General features: G+C 51.3%; 1 protein-coding gene across 5 annotated transcripts; it reads right to left on the reverse strand.

Annotated features, from left to right (window-relative positions):
• Nucleotides 1-40: 40 nt before the first annotated feature.
• Nucleotides 41-18,689, reverse strand: SLC7A4 (solute carrier family 7 member 4). Of its 5 annotated transcripts, none has more exons than XM_026684015.2 (5): nt 18,377-18,689; nt 15,408-16,472; nt 9,670-10,346; nt 5,522-5,630; nt 41-3,087 (listed from the first exon to the last, which is right to left on the reverse strand). In XM_026684015.2, the coding sequence occupies exons 2-5, from the start codon at nt 16,387-16,389 to the stop codon at nt 2,888-2,890; spliced, it is 1,968 nt and encodes a 655-aa protein (XP_026539800.2). In that variant the 5' UTR covers nt 16,390-16,472; nt 18,377-18,689; the 3' UTR covers nt 41-2,887. The 5 variants fall into 5 exon arrangements, with proteins under 5 accessions (XP_026539800.2, XP_087799223.1, XP_087799225.1 ...); XM_087943097.1 differs by having other exon boundaries at nt 15,408-16,469; nt 18,377-18,660; XM_087943099.1 differs by having other exon boundaries at nt 15,408-16,639; nt 18,377-18,458.
• Nucleotides 18,690-20,542: the final 1,853 nt, after the last annotated feature.

A 20,542-nucleotide genomic window follows, 5' to 3' on the forward strand; every position in this document is an offset into this window, starting at 1 on the left:
TTATGCACGAGCGGAATTCTTTAAAAAGTTTTCTACTAACACTGTAACCTTATTAAACTTCTTGCGATGACTCTTGTGGGATAACGCAAGTGGGAAGGAACGGAGAATCACCTCGTGGCCAAGCTCAGCCTTGAGGCCCCTCTGAGCAAGGGGGCTTGAGGGGAGCAGGGTGGGTGGGCGCAAGGTCCTGCCTCTGTCTTTGGAGTGATGGGCAAAGGGTGCGCTCCCGAAAGCCATGCCTTTGCTGTAAGGAAGCTGGACTCCTCCTGTCTTTAACACCCCTCCCCCTTTTTGTCACTCACAAGAACGGGTGTGGATTTAGGATTTCGAAGGGGGAAAGGCTGCCTGCACACTACACGCATGGCTGAAATAATCTGCAGCACAACCTCACTTGAATCAGTCACCGCCCTGCAGAAACGAGTCTTTATCATTGGCTGGTTGGCTTCTTGGCCAACTGCCACCGCACAAAAAGTCACCACACAAAAAGGAAAAGAAGGAGGAAGTGGCCAGGGCAGCCACACATAAACATATAAACATACACACACACACACACCCCCGGCACACAGTTAAGCAGGAAGCGGAGGAAGTGCACAGCGGGAAAAGGGATGGGGCCGCCAGGCAGGACAAACCCCGCATAGCCCCTCCCAGCGAGGAAAGCTGCAAAAAGGGAAGCAGGATCTTCCTCTACGTTATTGTCCCCAAATGAACATTTGACTTCTCTCTCTCTTCTCCATCCTAGCAGGCATTTCCTCTTTCCCCAAAGGTTGCTTCCATCCTACTGCAGCCTGTCCTTCCTGGACCTAGAGGCAGCCCCTTCTCACAGGAGAGCCCACCCCTCCTATGTGCTCTGCGCACCCTCCAGGGGGCACATGCTGTTGCCCCCCCTCTTGTGTGAGGGTCTGTGCTGGAGGGCAGCCCCCTTGCAACCCTGCAGGAGGGAGGCAAACACTGCAGCCCAGGCTAGTCCCAAGAACCAGGAAGGACCTTGGTGTTCTCACAACACAACCCTGAGAGGCCATGTGTTCACACAGCACGCCCAGTCAGGGCAATTACAAGCTGTATCTACCCCACAGGTGGCAGCTGGGAGAAATTTAGCATGGCCGTCTCTGGGTCTGTGTGTTGGTTGTGTGTGGTTTAGTATGTGGCGCTAACCTACCATTGGGTCATTCGGGGTATTTGGCAAAGCAAGATCCTTGGGTAAAGGGTGTTGTGTGAACTCAGCTGTTCTCCTTTCCTAGCTTCTCCACCCTGAGGAAACAAGGGGAGACACACCCATTGCAACCTTTGCTTTCTGTTTCTGGGGAAGTCCAACCTTTGGCTTTCTTGTCCATACTTCTCCCTCCACCGTTTCTCTCCACAGTGAGGCTGCTTTGCTCTAGGCCAGGGGTCTCCAATCTTGGCCACTTTAAGACTTGTGGACTTCAACTCCCAGAATTCCTCAGCCAGCTTTGCTTTTGGATTTCAACTTCCAGTAATGGCCGCCGTATCCAAGAAAAATGGAAAGGGGTCCAAGGCTCCCCTCCAGCTTTGAAAGCTGCAAATGTAATTGATTTGTCCCACTGATATGGTCTAAGTTCTCCTGCCTGAGCAGCGGGTTGGACTAGAAGACCTCTGAGGTACCTTCCAGCTCTATTCCGATTGATTGATCGATTGAATTCCTCAGCCAGCAAAGCTGCCTGAGGAATCATAGAAGTTAAGTCCACAGGTCTTGAAAGTTCCCAAGGTTGGAGACCCCTGCTCTAGGGCTGTCCAGGGAGAGAAGAGAAGAATTAAAAAAAAAGAAATCAAGGTGGCCACCACCATAGAGTTGAAGGAGCTCCTAGTGCCTTGTCGAGGCTGCCATGTTGACTTCCTTTGACCAGCCTTGGTTTGCTCCTGCTGTGGCCAATGCCTCACTGCGATTGGTGGCCTCTACCAGCTCCCTGCTCCCTTCCACTCCATCGGTGGTGCTACCCCCCCACGGCTGCCCCCCTTGCATCTGGCCAGCATCCCAAAGCCACGCTTGTGCAGGAAGAAATCCACTGACCCACGCTTTTAACACCTGCCCGTTCCAGCTCTAAGCACCCTGTCACCTGGATGGGTGTGTCTGTGCAAGAGAGAGATGCTCAGGCTCTCAGGTGTGCTGGGGGGTCACCTTTGCTAGTGGTCAAGGACCCTGTTTGAGACCGGAACTGGAAAATCTGCTCATCTGAAGAGTTAGTCCAACGTTCTGACAACCCTGCCCCTGCCCCACCCTGCAGGAGCCAGTGGTGGTATGCTACCGGTTCGGACCGGTTCAGCTGAACTGGTAGTAAAAAAAAAAAAAAGCCGACGGATCAGCTGAGTGGAGGGGAAAAAATCCCGGGGCTGCAGGTTTCAGCTGGTGTGGGCAAAGCTGGGCAAAGCACGCCCACCAAACCGGTGGTAAAACCATTGGAATCCCACCACTGGCAGGAACCCATCAAAGAGGGCAGCGTCCTGGCATACATGATGCACCCTGCCCTCCTCCACTGATTTATCAAGACCCCGAAATGGCAGGCCAGGCACCGCCTCTTGGAGGGCAGGTCAGAGAGGAAGGGGGGGAGCAAGTGGACGGCACAAAGGGGCCACACAGGACCCCTTTGCTGGAGGAGGGTTTAGCTGGGCTGCAACGCGGGGGGCACAAGCGAAAGGAGCCGTTTCTCAAGGCCGCCCGGCAACCGGATGAGTCCAGTCTTCAGGTCAGAGAGGTGGGGGCCAGGTAAGAGAGGAGCAATTGGGGGGGGGGGGGCAGCCCCCCTTGGCAGTAAAAGCTTGGTTTCTCCCCAGACTTTCCTGCCTGCGCTCTTCTCTGCCCAGACTGGAGAGCAACGGGTGGGGTAGGGCAGGGTGGGCGAGGGAAGCGTGACCTCTGCTAGACGTTCCCAGGTCATCTCTGGGCTTCTTCGCCACTCTCCTGGGCATCCGTCAGGCCCTGGGCCGGCACCGTCCTGGGCTGCACGGTCTGCACCGTCTCCTCCAGGCTGCTGCTAGGGAAGACCACGTAGTGGGCTCGGATGTCCTGTGTCGGAGAGTCCCGCAGGTTCTCTTTGCTGTGCCAGATGCCGTAGCTGAAGTAGACCAGCAGGCCTGGAAGGACAACAAGGAAGAGCTGGATCAGCCCCCATGACGAACCCAGAAAGGAGCTCCGAGGGGCTGCATCCGGGATCCTGCTCTGAGGGGCTCATCCGGGATGTAACATTGTTTTTACTACCGGTCCTGTGGGCGTGGCTTGGTGGGCGTGGCAGGGGAAGGATATACTGCAAAATCCCCCTTCCCTCCCCACCCCACTAACCTGCTTTCCAGCTCCGTTCTCCTGTGCAAGGCAACCAAAGGAGACCCAGCCAAACAGCTGGGACTCAATGGGAGGCAGAGAAGAGATGGGGTTGGCGGGGCCAGTCAGAGGTGGGATTGGCCGGTTCTCTGAATTACTCAAAATTTCCGCTACTGGGTCTCCAGGACTGGTCAGCACCGGCTGAATCCCCCCTCTGGCTGCCTCCCTCAGGTCTGGGCGGCCTGACAGAGACCAGCTTTAAGGGGCTCTACGGAAGCTGCCAGAGCCCCCTCCAATCTCCCCTTGGCAGGAGCATCTTTTCTGCCTGGCCCATAATTTTGCTGGGGTTCTTTCTTAGCAAACCAGGTGGCCCAGAGTGATCTCCTGTGGTGGACCTTGACTGCAGGTAGTCCTTGCCTTACAACAGTTCTTTTAAGTGACCGTTTGAATTTACAATGGCACTGAAAAATGACCATTTTTTCACACTTATGACGGTCGTAGCATTGTGATTTACATTCGGAGGCTTGGCAGCCTTGTTCATCTTTATGGTTGGCGTGTCCACATGATCATATTTTGCAGACTTTGGACAAGCAAAGTCATTGGGAAAAGCAGATTCACCTAACAGCCGTGTTACTAATTTAACAACTTCAGCAATTTGCTTAACGAGTCGTAAAATGGGGCAGAACGTGCCTAACAAATTTCTCACTTAGCATCATAAAATTCTGGGCTCCCTTATGGTCGTAAGTGGAGGACTAGCAGTGCTGAAAATGCTCCAAGCTTTCAGAGGTTGGCTATACAACAAGAGGCCCTCCTGGGGCAGCCAGGATGCTGCTGCCCCAAATGATCCAGAGGAAGGGGGCTATTGAAAGGGGCCTGAGTCTGAAGATCCCTCAATAGTTGCACTACTACAACCTTCCCTGCAGCTAATTGCTGCCTAAACTAGCAATAGCTCTTAGACTTATATGCCACTTCATAATGTTTTCCAGCCCTCTCTAAGCAGTTTACAGAGCCAACCTCTTTCCCCCAACAATCTGGGTCCTCATTTTACCAACCTTGGAAGGATGGAAGGCTGAGTCAACCTTGAGCCTGGGGAGAATCAAACTCCTGGCAGTGGGCAGAATTAGTCTGCATTATTGCCTTCTAACCACTGCGCCAGAAAGAAGGAAGGAAGGAAGGAAGGAAGGAAGGAAGGAAGGAAGGAAGGAAGGAAGGAAGGGGAAAAGGAAGAGCAATAGCAATAGCCCTTAGATTTATACAGTGCTTCTCACAGTGCTTTCCAGGCCTCTCTAAGCGGTTTCCAGAGTCAGACTCTTGCCCCCAACAATCTGGGTCCTCATTTTACCCACCTCAGAAGGATGGAAGGCTGAGTCGACCTTGAGCCTGATGGGATTTGAACTGCCAAACTGTAGGCAACTGGCTGCAGAAGTAGCTTGCAGTACTGCACTCTAACCACTGCACCACAGAGGCTCTTAAAAGTCTTCAAGCCCTTATCTTGTCTGGTTCCCTTAATTGCTTCAGTGTGGTTTGTCTTTTTACTCTTTATAATTTATAGGCATTTTTAATTCAAATGGCATTTCCTCCTTTTCATAACTGCTTGTGGGGGAGTTTTTTTATCTCCAATCAAGGATATTTGGAGCTTTGAAGCAAAGTGAAGGAATAAAAGGGGATTCACCTATTTTTGTGACTGTGTTTATTTTGTATCCCGCCCTGGGTCATCACACTTGGCCACTAACTCAGGCTTATACAGTTGCAGGGTCCCCTTTTGCAACCATCTGATAAGCAAAGTCAATGGGAGAGCCAGATTCATTCAACAACCGTGTTATTAACAGCTTCCACGATTCACTTAACCATCGTGGCAAGGAAGGTTGTAAAATGAGGCAAAACTCAACAAACTTAACAAGATAAATTTTGGGGCCAATTGTGGTGATTAAGTCGAGGATGACCTGTATTATACAGTCTGTATTATGACTGTCCCCTTAATCGTTCTGACCTCCTTGCCAATGTCTTTGACTGGCCCGGCCATCAGGGGTCCCCAGATTTGGCCACTTTAAGACTTGTGGACTTCAACTCCCAGAATCCCTCAGCCAGCTTTGCTTGTGGACTTCAACTCCCAGAATCCCTCAGCCAGCTTTGCTTGTGGACTTAGATGCAACCCCCGTTCCAGTCTGTAGCCCAGGTTTGCTCCCCATTCCTCTGTTTCTTCCAGCCCCCGTTCCAGGTGTGCCATTTTGCAGCCCTCTTAAAACTTACCTGCCACCAGCCAGATAGAGAAACGCAACCAGGTCATGTAGCTGAGCTTCAGCATGAGGAAGAGGTTGATGAAAATACTCAGGGCGGGGGTCAGCGGCACCAGAGGAAGCTAGAAAGGAAAAAGGGCAGGGACCATAGAATCCTAGGCCCCAAAGTGCTTCTGACCCAGCCTTAGCAGAACCGAGAAACCGACTCTTGTCCCCCAAAACCCCCCACTCTTTATTTAGTTGTTGTGAATTCATGGCATTCACACACAGAAAAATCCCAGCAATAATCCTCCCAAGGGTGAATTGCAAGAACAGACCTTATCAGTCCTTAGATAATTGCCAGACCCAGAGCTTCCAGTCGCAAAGCTGTAAATTAATTCCTGGCAAGGAATCTCGGAGGCACGAACTATGAAAAGCAAATCTGAAAGAAATACGAACTATTGTCTCCTGCAACCACCACTCCGTGTCATGCCCCTGTTGGAATCTGATTCCAAGGGGGAGGACGAGCAGCTGACAGGGAGTGGGAGTGGTGGCTGTGGAGGAAACTGGGGAAGGGCACAGTCCTGCTGGGCATTCAGACAAAAACCCAGGCCCACCCCCTCTTCATCCTAGGGCACGCAGGGAGGAATGGAGAAGGGAGCAATGTGGGTTACGGGGGAGAAAAAGGCCCTGATTCCCTTCATTAGTTGCAGCTGGGAGAACAGGATTTTAAAAGGATGTTTCTCAAGTCTTGTCTGGGTTTTGGTGTCCTCCCAACTGTGTGTGTTTCATTATCTTTTGAAGCCTGCAATTCCTTATCCTGCCCTGTCTCGTTAATTGCTGCAGCTGTGGTTTGTGTTGGTTTTTATTTATAATCTATATATACTTTGGGTTCGGACTGAATTTCTTCCCTTTAAAGACTGTTCTTGCAGCCGATGATAACTGGACATTGGGGGACAAGTTGGAGGAATTAAAGGGACTTTACCTACTTTTGTGACTGTTACTTTTGTGCCATGCCCTGGGTCATCACACTCCCCTTTTGCTTCTATTTATTTGCCAGGGAGGGGCAATTCAGCATCCACATGTGCCTTTCTTCCAGAGTTCCTCAGTTATTCTCCTCTCCTGACAGCTCTGCACATACAGGCATCTGGAACAGGCCCCAGCTATTCTTCTTCCCCATTTATCTCTGACTCCAAAGGCAGCTGGGAAATGTCCGATGGCCCTGGCTCTATCTCTGCTTCCGATGCAGAGCATCCATCAGAGCCTTCCCCCAGAACTCCAGGACTGGCCCATGTTCCTCCCCAACCTCCTTATTGTCCGAGTCTTTCGCCAGCTCTGCTGGCAACGGGCAGACCACAACAGAAGGGACCTGGAGGTCTTCTAGTCAACACCCCCACCCACCCAAGGCAGGAGTTCTTATTCCTTCCCAGACAAATGGTTGTCCAATCTTTTCTTAGAAACCTCCAGTTGTGGAGCACCCAGAACTTCTGGAGATAAGACGTCCCATTGATTCATTGTTCTCACTGTCAGGAAATTTCTCCTTAATTCTAGGTTGGTACTTTCTTTAGTGAGCTTCTTATCCTGTTCTCAGGTGTTTTGGAAAATAAGTTGACTCCCCCTCTTCTCTGTGACAGCTATTGTATCATACCTCGTTCTTCTCTTTGTTAGGCTAGACCAGGGGTCTTCAAACTTGGCAGCTTTAAGACTTGTGGACTTCAACTCCCAGAATTCCTCCTCCTCCAGTCATGTTAGCTCAGAAATTCTGGGAGTTGGAGACCACAAGTCTTAACCTTGCCAAGGTTGAAGAGCCTTGGGCTAGACATACCTAGTACTGGATCCAATCGGGGTCGGTCTCCAGGACCAGAAGTTTTGTCTTCTGAGCTTTTGGACTTGTGCTGGAGCCCCACCCACAGGAAACTTCTCTGTGTGCACAGGATTCCCCCAAAATGGACTCCGGCATGAGTCAAAAAGCTTGGATAACAAAACTGCTGGTCCTGGCAACTGACATAGATTGGATCCTGCAACATTATCCTGGGACATATATTCTCCTTCATTCGTGATACTTAGTACCCTCAGCCATGCATCATATGGTTTATCTTTCAGATCCCTTATTTGTTGCTCTTCTGTTCTGACCTGGCTCCCCAGACACGACAAACCCTCTGAAGTTAAGTCAAAGATTTCTTTCTTAGGAGCGCCAGCAGCCCCGGCAAAAAGTCTCTCTCTCTCTCTCTCTCTCTCTCAATGCAGGCTAATAAGTCCGCCCGGCAGGGAGATGAATAGTTGTCTGCCACATCTATTCATCTCCGCCCCCTGCCTTTTATCCCCAGAGCGAGCAGCGGTGGCTCTTCTGTCCCAAGGACCAGCCCATAGATTTCCACTGCTCTCCTCTCCTCTGCCTTCTCTGTAGCCGAGCGTCAGGCACTGGACCCGGCTGTTCCTCCTCTTCCTCATCAGCCACCTCCAGACCTGGGGGCTGTTGACTCTCCACCTGAGGGCTGACGGACGCCCCCCCCCCCCGCTCTCTCTGCCAGTTCCATTCTCTCTTCCCCCTCGGAGCTCTTGGGTTGCCTTGATGCTGACCCTGACTCCCACGCCTCCTCCTCCTCCTCTGATTTGGGTGCTGGAGGGGCCGGCGGCCGATGGGCCACAACAACTTCTCTACACTTTGTAGGGCCCCAGTATCTGTTTTGTGTTGTGCTGATCAGAATTGGATGCAGTATCCCAAGCGTAGTCTTAGCAGTGCAGCATAAAATGTCAATGTCACATCATTCTGAGGCTCGCTCTCTATTGATCAGTCCAGGACTGCATTGGCTCTTTTGGAAGCCACAGCACGTTGCTGGCAGAGGACCAGAAGGCTACTTAGGGCTGCCTGGGAGACATGAGCATCCTTGGAGCTGCTGCTCAGCTCTCGACAGATGTGCAAAAGGGCTTTGATGCCCGAAGGGCTCTTGACACAGGATTTGGCCCATCGCGGTTCTGGCAAACCATGAGATTTTGTCTCCCGAAAGAGATAAACTTATTTGCAGAAAGCAGCCATGAGTAGCTCCAAAGGATGCGCTGAAGGACCTACTTTGGGGGAAACTGAAGCAGCACTGGGGATACAGTGTTTGCACAACGTGCTCTCCTAAATTAAACCCTGTTAGTCATTTTCATGGAGAAAACCCATCTATGTGGTCACCAAATGAGTTAATAATACTTAATCAATCATGGCTCAATGCAGTGTTAGAACCAACCCGTAAGCCCTGGGGGAGAGGTCTCCAAACCTGGCAACTTTAAGACTTGTGGACTTCAACTCCCAGAATTCTCCAGCCAGCTCTGCCTTTTTCTTCTTCTTATTACTGCCAGAGGAGTAATGCCTCCTTAAAAAGACCTTGATCCAGCTGGCCCAGCTGGCAGCCCCTCGTAAGCGCCCCTTTCCAGGGTTATAGGAGAAGATGGTTAACAGTTTTGAAGGCAGAAGAGGGGTCTATGCCCCAACGGCAGATAAATGGTAGAAGCATCTTCTAGGAGAAGGAAAACCTTGATTTCAAACTCCACTGCCTTATATCTTTTCTTGGAAAAGGCGTCAGGAGTTTAACCTCGAGGCAAAATCCGGAGCTGGAGTTCCGGAAGCAGTTTGTGACTGTGTACAATCACGTTCTGGTAACTCCTGCGATGCTCTGCCGTTCCATCAGACTATTTCAGTGATGTGGAGTGGGGGGGGGGGGAATCTGCTGCTTAGGTAACAGTTTGTCCTCCATATTAAATTACGCAGGCCTCGTGCTCTGGAGCGGAAACTCCAGCATTGCATACAGCATGGAAACAACACAGGAAGTGGCAGTTACTGGTTTCATAGCACGATACCACAGTCTCTGGAGACTGAAGGATGCCAATATGCTGGCTGGGGAATTCTGCGAATGGAAGTCCACAAGTCTTAAAGTTGCCAGGTTTTTGTGGGGCGGGCTGCCCTGGGGCATCGTTAGCGAGGAAAGTCTCCCAATCTCTGCTGGCTGCATTGAAGGCCGCAGCCCAACTTGAGATCCAATTTCCTTGCAGAGTTTCAACTTGGTCAACCCTTTAAGGGCAGCCTGCTCTGGCCCAGCTGGGCTTGAGGAAGGTGATGCATTTGCCCCCCACCCTCCCAGTCCACACCCATCCCCCCCTGCATCAGGGCATGGCAACTGCCGGGCCCGCCTCCCTCACCTGGAACGTTTGGGTGGTCTGCTTCTGCTCATGGACGGCAATGAGGACGAGGCTGCCCGTGAAAGCCAGGCTGGAGAGCAGGATGAGCAAGGCGTAGCTCCAGGTGGGCAGGTGGAGCTGTGTCTTTCCAAAGACCAGGATGGAGGCCAGGCAGAGGGATGACACCATGAGGACGACCACGGCCACGGCGACCACCTCGCCAGGGTAGAAATCACTGAGGAACTCCAAGTAGGGTTCGAAGGCGGCCTTCAGCTGCCCTGGTTCGCGCAAGCTCCCCGCTTTCTCTTTTCCCACCAGCTGCAGCTTATCTGAGAAGGACTCGTATTCCTTGGGTTCGCTGGCATCCCCGGGCTCAGCCGGTGCTGGGGCGGCCTCGCTCCTCCCGGCGGCATCCTGAGCTCCCGTCTTGGCTTGCTGGAAGCGCAGGATGATCACGCTGGCTGCAACAAAGGTGTAGGCCAGGAGCGTGCCAATGGAGAGGAACTGGACCAGGGCCTCCAGGTCGAAGATGAGCGAGAGGACAGACATGAGGAAGCCGAACACCACGATTGCCACCACGGGCACCTTTGTGCGGGGGTGAACATGGGCAAACACCTGGAAAAAGAGACCGTCCTCGGCCATGGCGTAGACAATCCGAGGCAGGGAGAAGAGGTTGCTGAGGAGTACGGTGTTCATGGCTGAGGAGGAGAGACATGCCTGTGGTCACAAGGGGCCTCCAAGAGGATGGGGGGTGGGTGCTGCAGGAGGTGGTGGTGCCCGCAGAGAATGGGACAACTCGCCATGGCCAACTCACTGTGAGACAACTCGTTGCAGGACAATTTAACAATTCCATTTAATTATTTAAAATAAATATAAATTATTTTAATTTTTGCCATTGGAGTGGTGTGGTGGCCCTAGAGGTGGAGCTCTTGGCTCAATATCAGGAGTTCTGTGGGTTCGATCCTAAGTAGAGGCAGATATTTCTCTCTCTGGGCACAATGAGAATAGATCTGCTGAACAAAACTCTGCATTGGTAACAGGAAGAGCATCCGGTCAGGAAACACTCTTCTACCTCCATTCAGTTGGCCAGACTCCACCTCACAAGGTATTATGGGATTGTAAAAAGGAGATGATGATGATTTTAATTTTTGCCATTTCCTTTTCATTCTGTCCCTCCTTTTGCGTCCTTTCTTTAATGACTCTATTCCACCATTTCTTTGGTATTAGTGTCACTCTTGTCCTGCAGTGAGTTGGCCGTGGCAAATTGTGCCTTCAGGTCAGCCCCTTTTCTGCAGAAGACCAGCCTCTGAGTCAGTGAGTCTTGCTGCAGCTGTCTTGTTTGGGGCTGGGCAGCCAATCTACACCATTGGATACTGGGAGGTGGGCAGGAGAAGAGGAAGCTAGGAAAGCTAACATAAAAGAAGACACCCCCACATAAACACCAAGGGTGGACCCAGGGGTGGGATTCTACCGGTTCGGACCAGTTCTATAGAACCGGCTGTTATGATTCGGTGCAGTTCAGAGAACTGGCACATCGTGCCCCTGGCTGGCCCCGCCCCTCTCCCCCCGCCCCTCCCCCCTCTGCCCAGCCACTCCTTAAGGCATTTCTTTCTTTCTTTTTTTTCGTCCCGACAATCAGCTGTTCCTATGATCCGCTGTGCCGGGATCCCCCTCGCTGTCCCTGAGGCCCAGGAGGCAAAAAGGGACGTGTGTGTGTGGGGGGGGGGTGTCCCATTTTTTGCCTTCCTGGGCCCCAGGGATGGGGGGAGATTGGACTGTAAGGGAGAAGAAAGGGGAGGATGGAAGCCCAGCTGAGCCTTGTGAGAAACTCCAGCCAGGCAGCCAGCCAAGGTCAACCATGAGCTGGGGTGGCGCAGTGGTTAGAGTGCAGTACTGCAGGCTCCTTCTGCTGACTGCCGACTGCCTGCAATTTGGCAGTTCAAATCTCACCAGGTTCAAGGCTGACTCAGCCTTCCCTCCTTCCCAGGTGGGTAAAATGAGGACCCAGATTGTTGGGGGGCCAGAGGCTGACTCTGTAAACTGCTTAGAGAGGGCTGTAAAAGCACTGTGAAGCGGTATATAAGTCTAAGGCAGGGGTCCTCAAACTTGACAGCTTTAAGACTTGTGGACTTCAACTCCCAGAATTCCTCCTCCAGTCATGTTAGCTTAGGAGTTCTGGGAGTTGAAGTCCACAAGTCTTAAACTTGCCAAGTTGGAAGACCCTTGGTCTACAGCTATTGCTATTTCTTCCTTCTTTCTTTCTTTCTTTCTTTCTTTCTTTCCTTTCTTTCTTTCTTTCTTTCTTTCTTTCTTTCTTTTTCTTTCTTTCTTTCTTTCTTTCTTTCTTTCTTTCTTTTCTTTCTTTCTTTCTTTCTTTCTTTCTTTCTTTCTTTCTTTCTTTCTTTCTTTCTTTCTTTCTTTCTTTCCTTCCTTCCTTCCTTCCTTCCTTTCCTTTCCTTTCCTTTCCTTTCCTTTCCTTTCCCTTTCCTTCTTTCCTTTCCTTTCCTTTCCTTTTCCTTCCTTCTTCCTTCCTTCCTTCCTTCCTTCCTTCCTTCCTTCCTTCCTTCCTCAAATTTGACTCAGCCTTCCATCCTTCCATGGTGGATAAAATGAGGATCCAGAATTGTTTGGGGCAAGAGGCTGACTCTGTAAATTGGTTAGAGAGGACTATAAAGCCCCGTAAAGTGGTATATAAGTCTAAGGGCAATTGCTATTGATATGCAGAGCTGGGAACCAAGAACCTGTTTCCTGAACAATATACAAGCACCTGATTGGACATTTGCAGATAACTGAGCAGAGGCGGGAAGATGGCAGAGGCGGGAAGAGAAACACTTTGTATTGTTTGCACAGGGAAATCTCAGATTCAGCATAACCACTTAAGCTTCAGTAAAGTACACAACAACAAATGGCCAGGAGTCTTTCTTTGCCAGATGGCTGAGTGGGACAGTTGACACCCATTCTACTTCCTTTTTTTCAAAACCGAACACCCCAATCTCCAACCAGGGCAATTCTGAATGCTAACTTGACAGGGAGGGACAGAAAGATCTTTTCATGCAAGCATAAAATCTGTCATGCCCCTGTTGGAATCTGATTCCGAGGGGGAGGTCGAGCAGCTGACAGGGAGTGGGAGTGTGGCTCTGGTGGCTGTGGAGGAAACTGGGGAAGGGCACAGTCCGGCTGGGCATTCAGAGGAAGACCCAGGCCCATCCCCTCTTCATCCTAGGGCACGCAGGGAGGAACGGAGAAGGGAGCAACGTGGGTTACGGGGGAGAAAAGGGCCCTGATTCCCTTCATTAGCTGCAGCTGGGAAAACAGGATTTAAAAAGGGCGTTTGCACACAGCACCTTTTTGGAAGCAAACTGTGAATTATCTTTGTCAAGTCTTATCTGGGTTCCAGTGTCCTCCCAACTGTGTGTGTTTTGTTATCTTTTGGAAGTCTGCAATTCCTTATCTTGCTCTGTCTGGTTAATTGCTGCAGCGTGGTTTGTGTTGGCTTTTATTTATAATTTAGATGTACTTTGGTTTCAAATGGAATTTCTTCTCTTTAAAAACTGTTCTTGGGAGAACTTTTTCTCTAGCTGATGATAACTGGACATTGGGGGCCAAGTTGGAGGAATTAAAGGGACTTTACCTACTTTTGTGACTTTATTGCTTTTGTGCCACACCTCCTTTCCTGTTTTCATCACAAAATCCTTGCTAGTCTTTCCTTTCCTGTTTTCTCTAGTTTTTAAGTGGCCTCGCATGCAGGCAGCATCCTCTAACCTGGTGCTTTTCTGTTAATCACAGGTCCCAACCTATCCATTTAGGGTTAGGCATAGTTATTTTAGGATTAGGCGTAGTTATAGTGCATCTTTGTGTAACCTCTTGTGTGGGCTGACTGCCCAGGCAATGCTCAGTCCTGGTGCTTGGAGGGGACCATGTCCTGGTCTATCCTACCAGCCCCTGAATCCTGTGCCAACCCACCCAGAGGAGCCCACTTTGGTAAGGTCACATTAGGAGGAAGGCTAGAGAAAACTGTATTGGTGTAATTTTGTGGCTTGTATCCGTATGATTTACATTGACTGTTTCCTAGTATGATTTGATTGCTTATTGTACCCCATGACTATCACTAAGTGTTGCACCTGATGATTCTTGACTTTTGATGAATGTATCTTTTCTTTTATGTATACTGAGAGCATTTGCACCAAGACAAATTCCTTGTGTGTCCAATCACACTTGACCAACAAAGAATTCTCTTCTCTTCTCTTCTCTTCTCTTCTCTTCTCTTCTCTTCTCTTCTCTTCTCTTCTTCTCTTCTCTTCTCTTCTCTTCTACTCTCCTCTTCTACTCTAATTCTACTCTACTCTAATTCTATTCTACTCTCTACTCTACTCTAATTCTACTCTAATTCTATTCTACTCTACTCCAGCATTCGCCAACCGGTGGGCCGTGAGAAAATTTTGGTGGGCCGCAGAGAAATCTCACCCCCAGAGCACCCCCTCAAAGCAATTGATCCAGGCTGCGCAGAAACACAAGGCTGCACCGCCCACATGGCCCACAGGAACCCTCCCTGCCCACTCACTCCTTACCCAGTAAACTTGCCTGCCAAATTGCTATTTTTCCTTTTTCCGACCATCATCTGTTCTGCTGTGCCGGGAGATTTAGATTAGCTAGGAAGCAGGAAATGGTTGGATTTCTTGCTTTCTAGCTAGTCTTTAGATCTTCAGCTCTGCTTTTAAGCACAGCTGAACCTCCCTTAGGACTGAAGGTGCTATTATTCAGTGCAGACTCACAGTAAGCAAATTTGAGAGACTGAGCTAGCCGATGGCAGATAGATAGATCACTGAATGATTCTGTGAGCAACTCAATCTGCCTGCTTTGCCTGATTTTGGATAAAAGTTGCTCTTTTTTAAATAAAAAATTCAATATTTACATACATGGTGTGTTGTGAGTTAATTTTGTGAGTTTGCTTGCTAGCAAATTTTATGAGTTTGCTTGCAAGCAAATTTTATGTGACAGACTGAGCTAGCCAATGGCAGATAGATAGATCTCTGAATGAATCTGTGATTCTGTGAGCAACTCAATCTGCCTGCCTGTTTTGCCTGATTTTGGGTAAAAGTTGCTCTTTTTTATAAAAAATTCAATATTTATATAAATATTTATAATATTTACATACAAGCCATGCCCAGCCAGTCACATGACCACCAAGCCACACCCACAAATTAGGCCACACCCACAGAACCAGTTAGTGGTTCCTGGGATCTAAAATTATGAGTTTGGTGGTCCCTGAGGTCCAAAAGGTTGGCAACCCCTACTCTATACTCTATACTCTATACTCTACTCTACTCTACTCTACTCTACTCTACTCTACTCTACTCTACTCTACTCTACTCTGAAAGGGAAGGGGCCACTGGTGGGATTTAATTTTTTTTACTAGTGTTTCTGTGGGCATGGCTTGGTGGGCATGGCAGGGGAAGGATACTGCAAAATCCCATTCCCTCCCCACCCCACTAGCCTGCTTTCCAGCTCCGTTCTCCTGTGCAGGGCAACCAAAGGAGACCCAGCCGATCAGCTGGGACTCGATGGGAGGCAGAGAAGAGATGGGGTTGGTGGGGCCAATCAGAGGTGGGATTGGCCGGTTCTCCGAATGACTCAAAATTTCCACTAACGGTTCTCCAGAACTGGCCCGAACCGGCTGAATCCCACCTCTGGAAGGGGCAGAAATGGCAACCAGGCTGCCAGCCAGAGGGTATCTGTGACCCGGGCCTAAGGGGACTTACCACAAATGGAACCGGTGGCCACAATGAACCCTGCCCAGGAATAACCCCTCTTATAGAAGGCGTCGGCCAAGGCTGAATCGGGGTCCAGTGAATGCCAGGGCACCATCAGCGTCAACACCATGGACACGAGGATATATGCTCCAGTGGCAAGACTGAGTGAGATGGCGATGGCTCTCGGAATGGCCTTTTCCGGGTTCCGGGCCTCCTCGCTGCACGTGGCAATAACATCAAAGCCCACAAAGGCGTAGAAACAGGTGGCTGAGCCGGCCATGATGCCAGAGATGCCGTAAGGGGCAAATCCTCCTTCACTGGCGCTCCAGTTCTGGGCCCTGGCCAGGAGGAATCCCATCACCAGGATGAAGAGAATGACTCCCATGCTGATGGCCGAGAAGACGTGGTTGAGCCAAGAGGAGAACCGGGCACCGAAGGAAATGAAGGCCGTGGCGATGAGCACAATGCCAGAGGCCAAGAAGTCCGGATAATGGGCCAAGAAAGGGACGTGCCAAGTGCCAGCATGGGTCTCTGTGAAGTTCTTGATCCTGTGGTCGAAAATGGAATCCAGATAGCCACTCCAGGCCCTGGCAACAGCGGCCCCACCAATCATGTACTCCAGAATGACATTCCAACCTATGAGGAAGGCCCAGATCTCGCCCACTGAGACGTAAGTGAACATGTACGCCGAGCCCGTCTTGGGCACCTGGGCACCAAACTCGGCATAGCAGAGGGCGGCCAGGAGAGAGGCAATGCCAGCAATGATGAAGGAAACCACGATGGCCGGCCCAGCAGTCTCTTTGGCCACGGTGCCGGTAAGCACGTAGAGGCCGGAGCCCACCATCCCGCCAATGCCCAGCAGCGTCAGATCGACCGTGCTCAAGCAGCGGTTGAAGGAGGTCTCCATGAGGTCATCTTGCAGAGTCTTCACGCGGTTGAGCTTTTGGCAAAAGCGGGCCAGGTCTCCAGCACGAAGCCGCCTGGTGGCCATCTCGGAGAACCACCCACAGGCAGCGTGTTCTCCTGGCCCAAACGGTAGAAAGAAATTTGGTCCCAGAAGAGATGAAATCACTGCTAGAGGCAAAACAAAAAAAAAAAAAAAACACTAGGCCAAGAAGTAGAAAAAAAGCAAAATTTCTCCCCCTCCTCTCCTCCAGTCGTCCTCTGGGTACGAAGCAGGCAAAGAAAAGGGTGTTTGTGAACACTCTGAGATTCTCTAAATAGCTGCTGCTCCGTCTGTCCTGAAAGGGCCAAGGAGACAATAGGTAGCACCTGTCGCTGGAAACAGGCTGGAACACGGATATTCTCCCGCCAGGCTTTCTGTTGCTAGCGCAGGGGCCTCCAACCTGGGGCCTCCGGAGCTCCGTTTTCACTGGCAGAGGGTTGCAGGAGGACATGGCAGGGGAAAAATGGAGCTCGGGAGCCCCATTTCACTGGCGGAGCTTTCAAAGCCCGACCCGAGTGAGGTTGAGCTGGCCATGCCCACCCTGGCCACACACACACACACACACACACACACACACACACCCCTCTGATGCAGCCTTCAATGAAATCGAGTTTGAGCCCCCTGCTCTGGAAGTCTCCCGGGAATCTTGAGCAGGTGACTTTCTCCTTGGATTGCCCCTCATAGACCATCCTGGCCGGTGAGAGGCTCACCCCCGTTCCCCCGCAAAAAATGCAGACCACAGAGAGACACTTGTCTCCTCCTTAGGCAGGAAGAGATGCCATCCATGCACGCAGGGAGGGAGCAGAGGGATTCCTGTGTCTGGATCCACACAACCCACTTCACTAGAGTCAAACAGGGCTGGGTTGCCTGCAGGCAATTCTACGGCTCCAAGACCCCTTTCCTGTTCTGAAAGTTGTTTTTCTGGAAACCAGTTAGACGAGGGGTCTCCAACCTTGTCAACTTCAAGACTTGTGGACTTCAACTCCCAGAATTCCTCAGCCAACTGGAGTTGAAGTCCACAAGTCTTGAAGTTGACAAGGTTGGAGACCCCGGGTGAGACCACCTCTGTTCCAGGAAGCCATCAGGGGAGAGGAGAAGGAGGAGAGAAAGGCTCACCTTTGGAAGGATCCATTTTGGGCCTCCTGAAAGGGGTGTTGCTTCAGGCAGGGGCTCTCTAGCACAGGGGTCTCCAACCTTGGCCACTATAAGACTTGTGGACTTCAACTCCCAGAATCCCTCAGCCAGCTTCGCTTGTGGACTTCAAGCCACACTTAAGGCACATTTTTCAAGGCTGTTATAACTTTGAACAGTCACTACACAGACGGTTGTAAATTGAGGACTACCTCTATTGCAGAGCCCCTTTATTGGGATCAGCCACTCAGAGACAGGGCAGCTCCTGGGGCTCAGCTGTGCAGGGATGTGGCTAAGATCAATCTCTCTGTTAGATTAACGGAGTTGGAAGGGACTTTGTAGGCCATCTAGTCCACCCCCTGCCCAAGCAGGAAACCCTACAGCATTTCTGACAGAGGGCAGTCCGGTCTCTTCTGGAAAGCCTCCAGGGATGAAGCTCCCCCAATTTAGATCAGGAAAGATTAACGGAGTTGGAAGGGACCTTGTAGGCCATCTAGTCCAACCCCTCCCTACACCATTTCGGACAAAGGGCAGCCCAATCTCTTCCGGATAGCCTCCAGTGATGCTCGGAAGGAGATTCCCAGGTGAGCAGCAGGTGGGACCCTCGGAATTCGAGGACTCCCCCTCCCAGCTCGTATAGGAAAAAGGGCCTGCTGGTTTCCTGCGGTGGCCCTTCTGCCCGCCCCCCGCCCTTGGGAAGCGAACGGGCAACGGGGGTTTGGCTGGCTGCCGGGGCAGCGCCTCTCCATCCCTCTCGCACCCACCTGCGCTCCGCTCCGCCAAAGCCTGGACAGCTCCGGGGGCCTGGAGGGGGAGAGCGGGGCGTCCCCAGCAGCCGCCACCCCGCCAGGTAAAGGAGCTTCAGGCCCGGTCCTCCCCCAACCCGGCTCTGCCGCCTTACCTGTCCGGCGCCGCTGGCAGCTCCACGCCCGCCCTCCGTTGCTGCTGCTGCTGCTGCGTCACCGCTTTGCAAGGATCCGGGCGGGGAGGCGGAGGCCGCGGGCGCAGCAGATGCCCGGGGTGTGGGGGGCGCTCCGGAGGCGGCTTCTGCCTCCCTGCCGGTAAGTGGATGGTGGTTAGAGATCCGCTAAGCCGCGGCTTGTCCAATGGGGGCCTGGAGAGGAGCCGGCCACGCAACAGGCGGAGTCTCGCCGAGCCCCCCACCCCCAGCCAGCCTTCCCGGGCGGAGGGCGTCGCCGGCCCCGCCCGAAGCCCCGCGGCAGGTGCTCCGGTCCCTGCGGGCTGCCCAATGGGGCAAACCATCATGGTTAAGGGGAACGGGGTCCCGTGCAAGCGAGCGGCGTGTCGGAGAGGCTCTGGTGCAAAAAGGGCTCGGGGCTTCCAGGACACGGGGAGACCCCCCACCCCCGCTAAACGTCTGAACGGGGGCCTTTTTTTCCCCGTTTGGGCGATGGAGGAAGCGGTTCAGTCGGTTTTTCCTCTCGGGGCACCGGGTCGAGGCCCTTTCGGGGAGGGTGATTTAGGCCAGGGGTCTGCAACCTTGGCAACTTCAACTCAGGTAACAGATAATCCGAGCAGCTGGAAGGGACTTGTAGGTCATCTAGTTCAACCCCCTGCCCAAACTCCCAGGATTCCGCAGCTAACCTTGGCAACTTGAAGCCTGGCGGACTTCGACTCCCAGAATTCCCCAGGTAGTCCTTGACTTATGACCAAAAATGGAGCCCCAACATTTCTGTGGCTAAATCAGACATTTGTTAAGCGAGTTTGGCCCCATTGTATGACTTTTCTTGCCACCATTGTTAAGTGAATCACAGAAGCCATGAAATTAGTCACCTGGTTGTTAAGTGAATCTGGTCCCCGCCCCCATTGACTTCGCTTGTCTGAAGGTCACCGAAGGGAATCACGTGACCTTCGGACACTGCAACCATCAGAACTGCGAGTTAGTTGCTGGGCATTCAAATTTTGATCCCATCACCATGGGGACGATGGCACAGTCACTAAGTGGAAAAAATAGTCCTAAGTCACTTTTTTCAGTGCCCTTGGTCACTAAATGAACTGTTCTAATGCAAGGAGTACCTGTATGATGTTATTTTCCCCAGGATAGGATTATTTTATTAACTGTATATTTTAATGGTTGTTTCATCTTAGCCTGTTTTTCTGTCCTTGTAAGACAACTGAATAACTATTTAAATAAGCAAATAGAAATTGGATACAAAACTTAACACGCTGCCTTTTAACCACAGCTAATGCGCCAAGGGAACTTGTTTGGTGCCCTGAATAAGGACAGAAACCAGTAGAACCAGTCCCGCCTTAGGCACAGAGCCAGCCGGATGACCTCTTGGGTCTCTCATTCGATCCTTGGAAGGAGGGGGAAGGACAGGTCCCTCCTGAAAATGTTGCCAAGAAAATTGCAGTTCCCAGGAGTCAACAATTGACTCAAAAGACACAGTAAAATGCTAAGCAAGTTATTTTACTTTGTTCCAGAATAATGTACACATGTATAGATTAACAGAGGTGGAAGGGACCTTGGAGATCATCTTGTCCAACCCTCCTGCCCAAGCAGACCCTACGCTATTTTTGACAGATGGCAGTTCAGTCTCTTCTTGAAAGCTTCCAGTGATGAAGCTCCTACAACTTCTGAAGGCAACTTCTGTTCCATCGGTTGACTGCTGTCACTATCAGAAAATTTCTCCTTATTTCCAGGTTGTTCAGTTTCCATCCATTCTTCCTTGTCTGGCCTTTGGGAGCTTTGGAGAATAGCTTGACCCCCTTCCTCCTCTCTGGGGCAGCCCCTCAAATATTGGAAGATGCTCTCCTGTCTCCCCTGGTCCTTCTCTTCCCTAGACTAGCCAGGCCCAGTTCCTGCATCCGTTCATCGCGTGTTTTAGCCTCCAGTCCCCTCATCATCCTGGTTGCTCTTCTCTGCACCTTTTCTCAAGGTTTTTTTTTTTTATAGTGTGGTGGCCAAAATTGGATGCAGGATTCTAGGTGTGGTCTTACTTTATAGAGTGGTATTAGTGGTATTAGTACCTGCCTTGATTGTATCCCTGTTAATGCAATTTAGGATTGCGTTAGCTTTTTTGGCTGCTGCTACACACAGCTGGCT

The sequence above is a fragment of the Notechis scutatus genome, chromosome 13 (genome assembly GCF_049901735.1).
Source record: "Notechis scutatus isolate UNSWTSFEM ecotype Mainland chromosome 13, rNotScu1.2, whole genome shotgun sequence".
NCBI classification, from domain to species: domain Eukaryota; kingdom Metazoa; phylum Chordata; class Lepidosauria; order Squamata; family Elapidae; genus Notechis; species Notechis scutatus.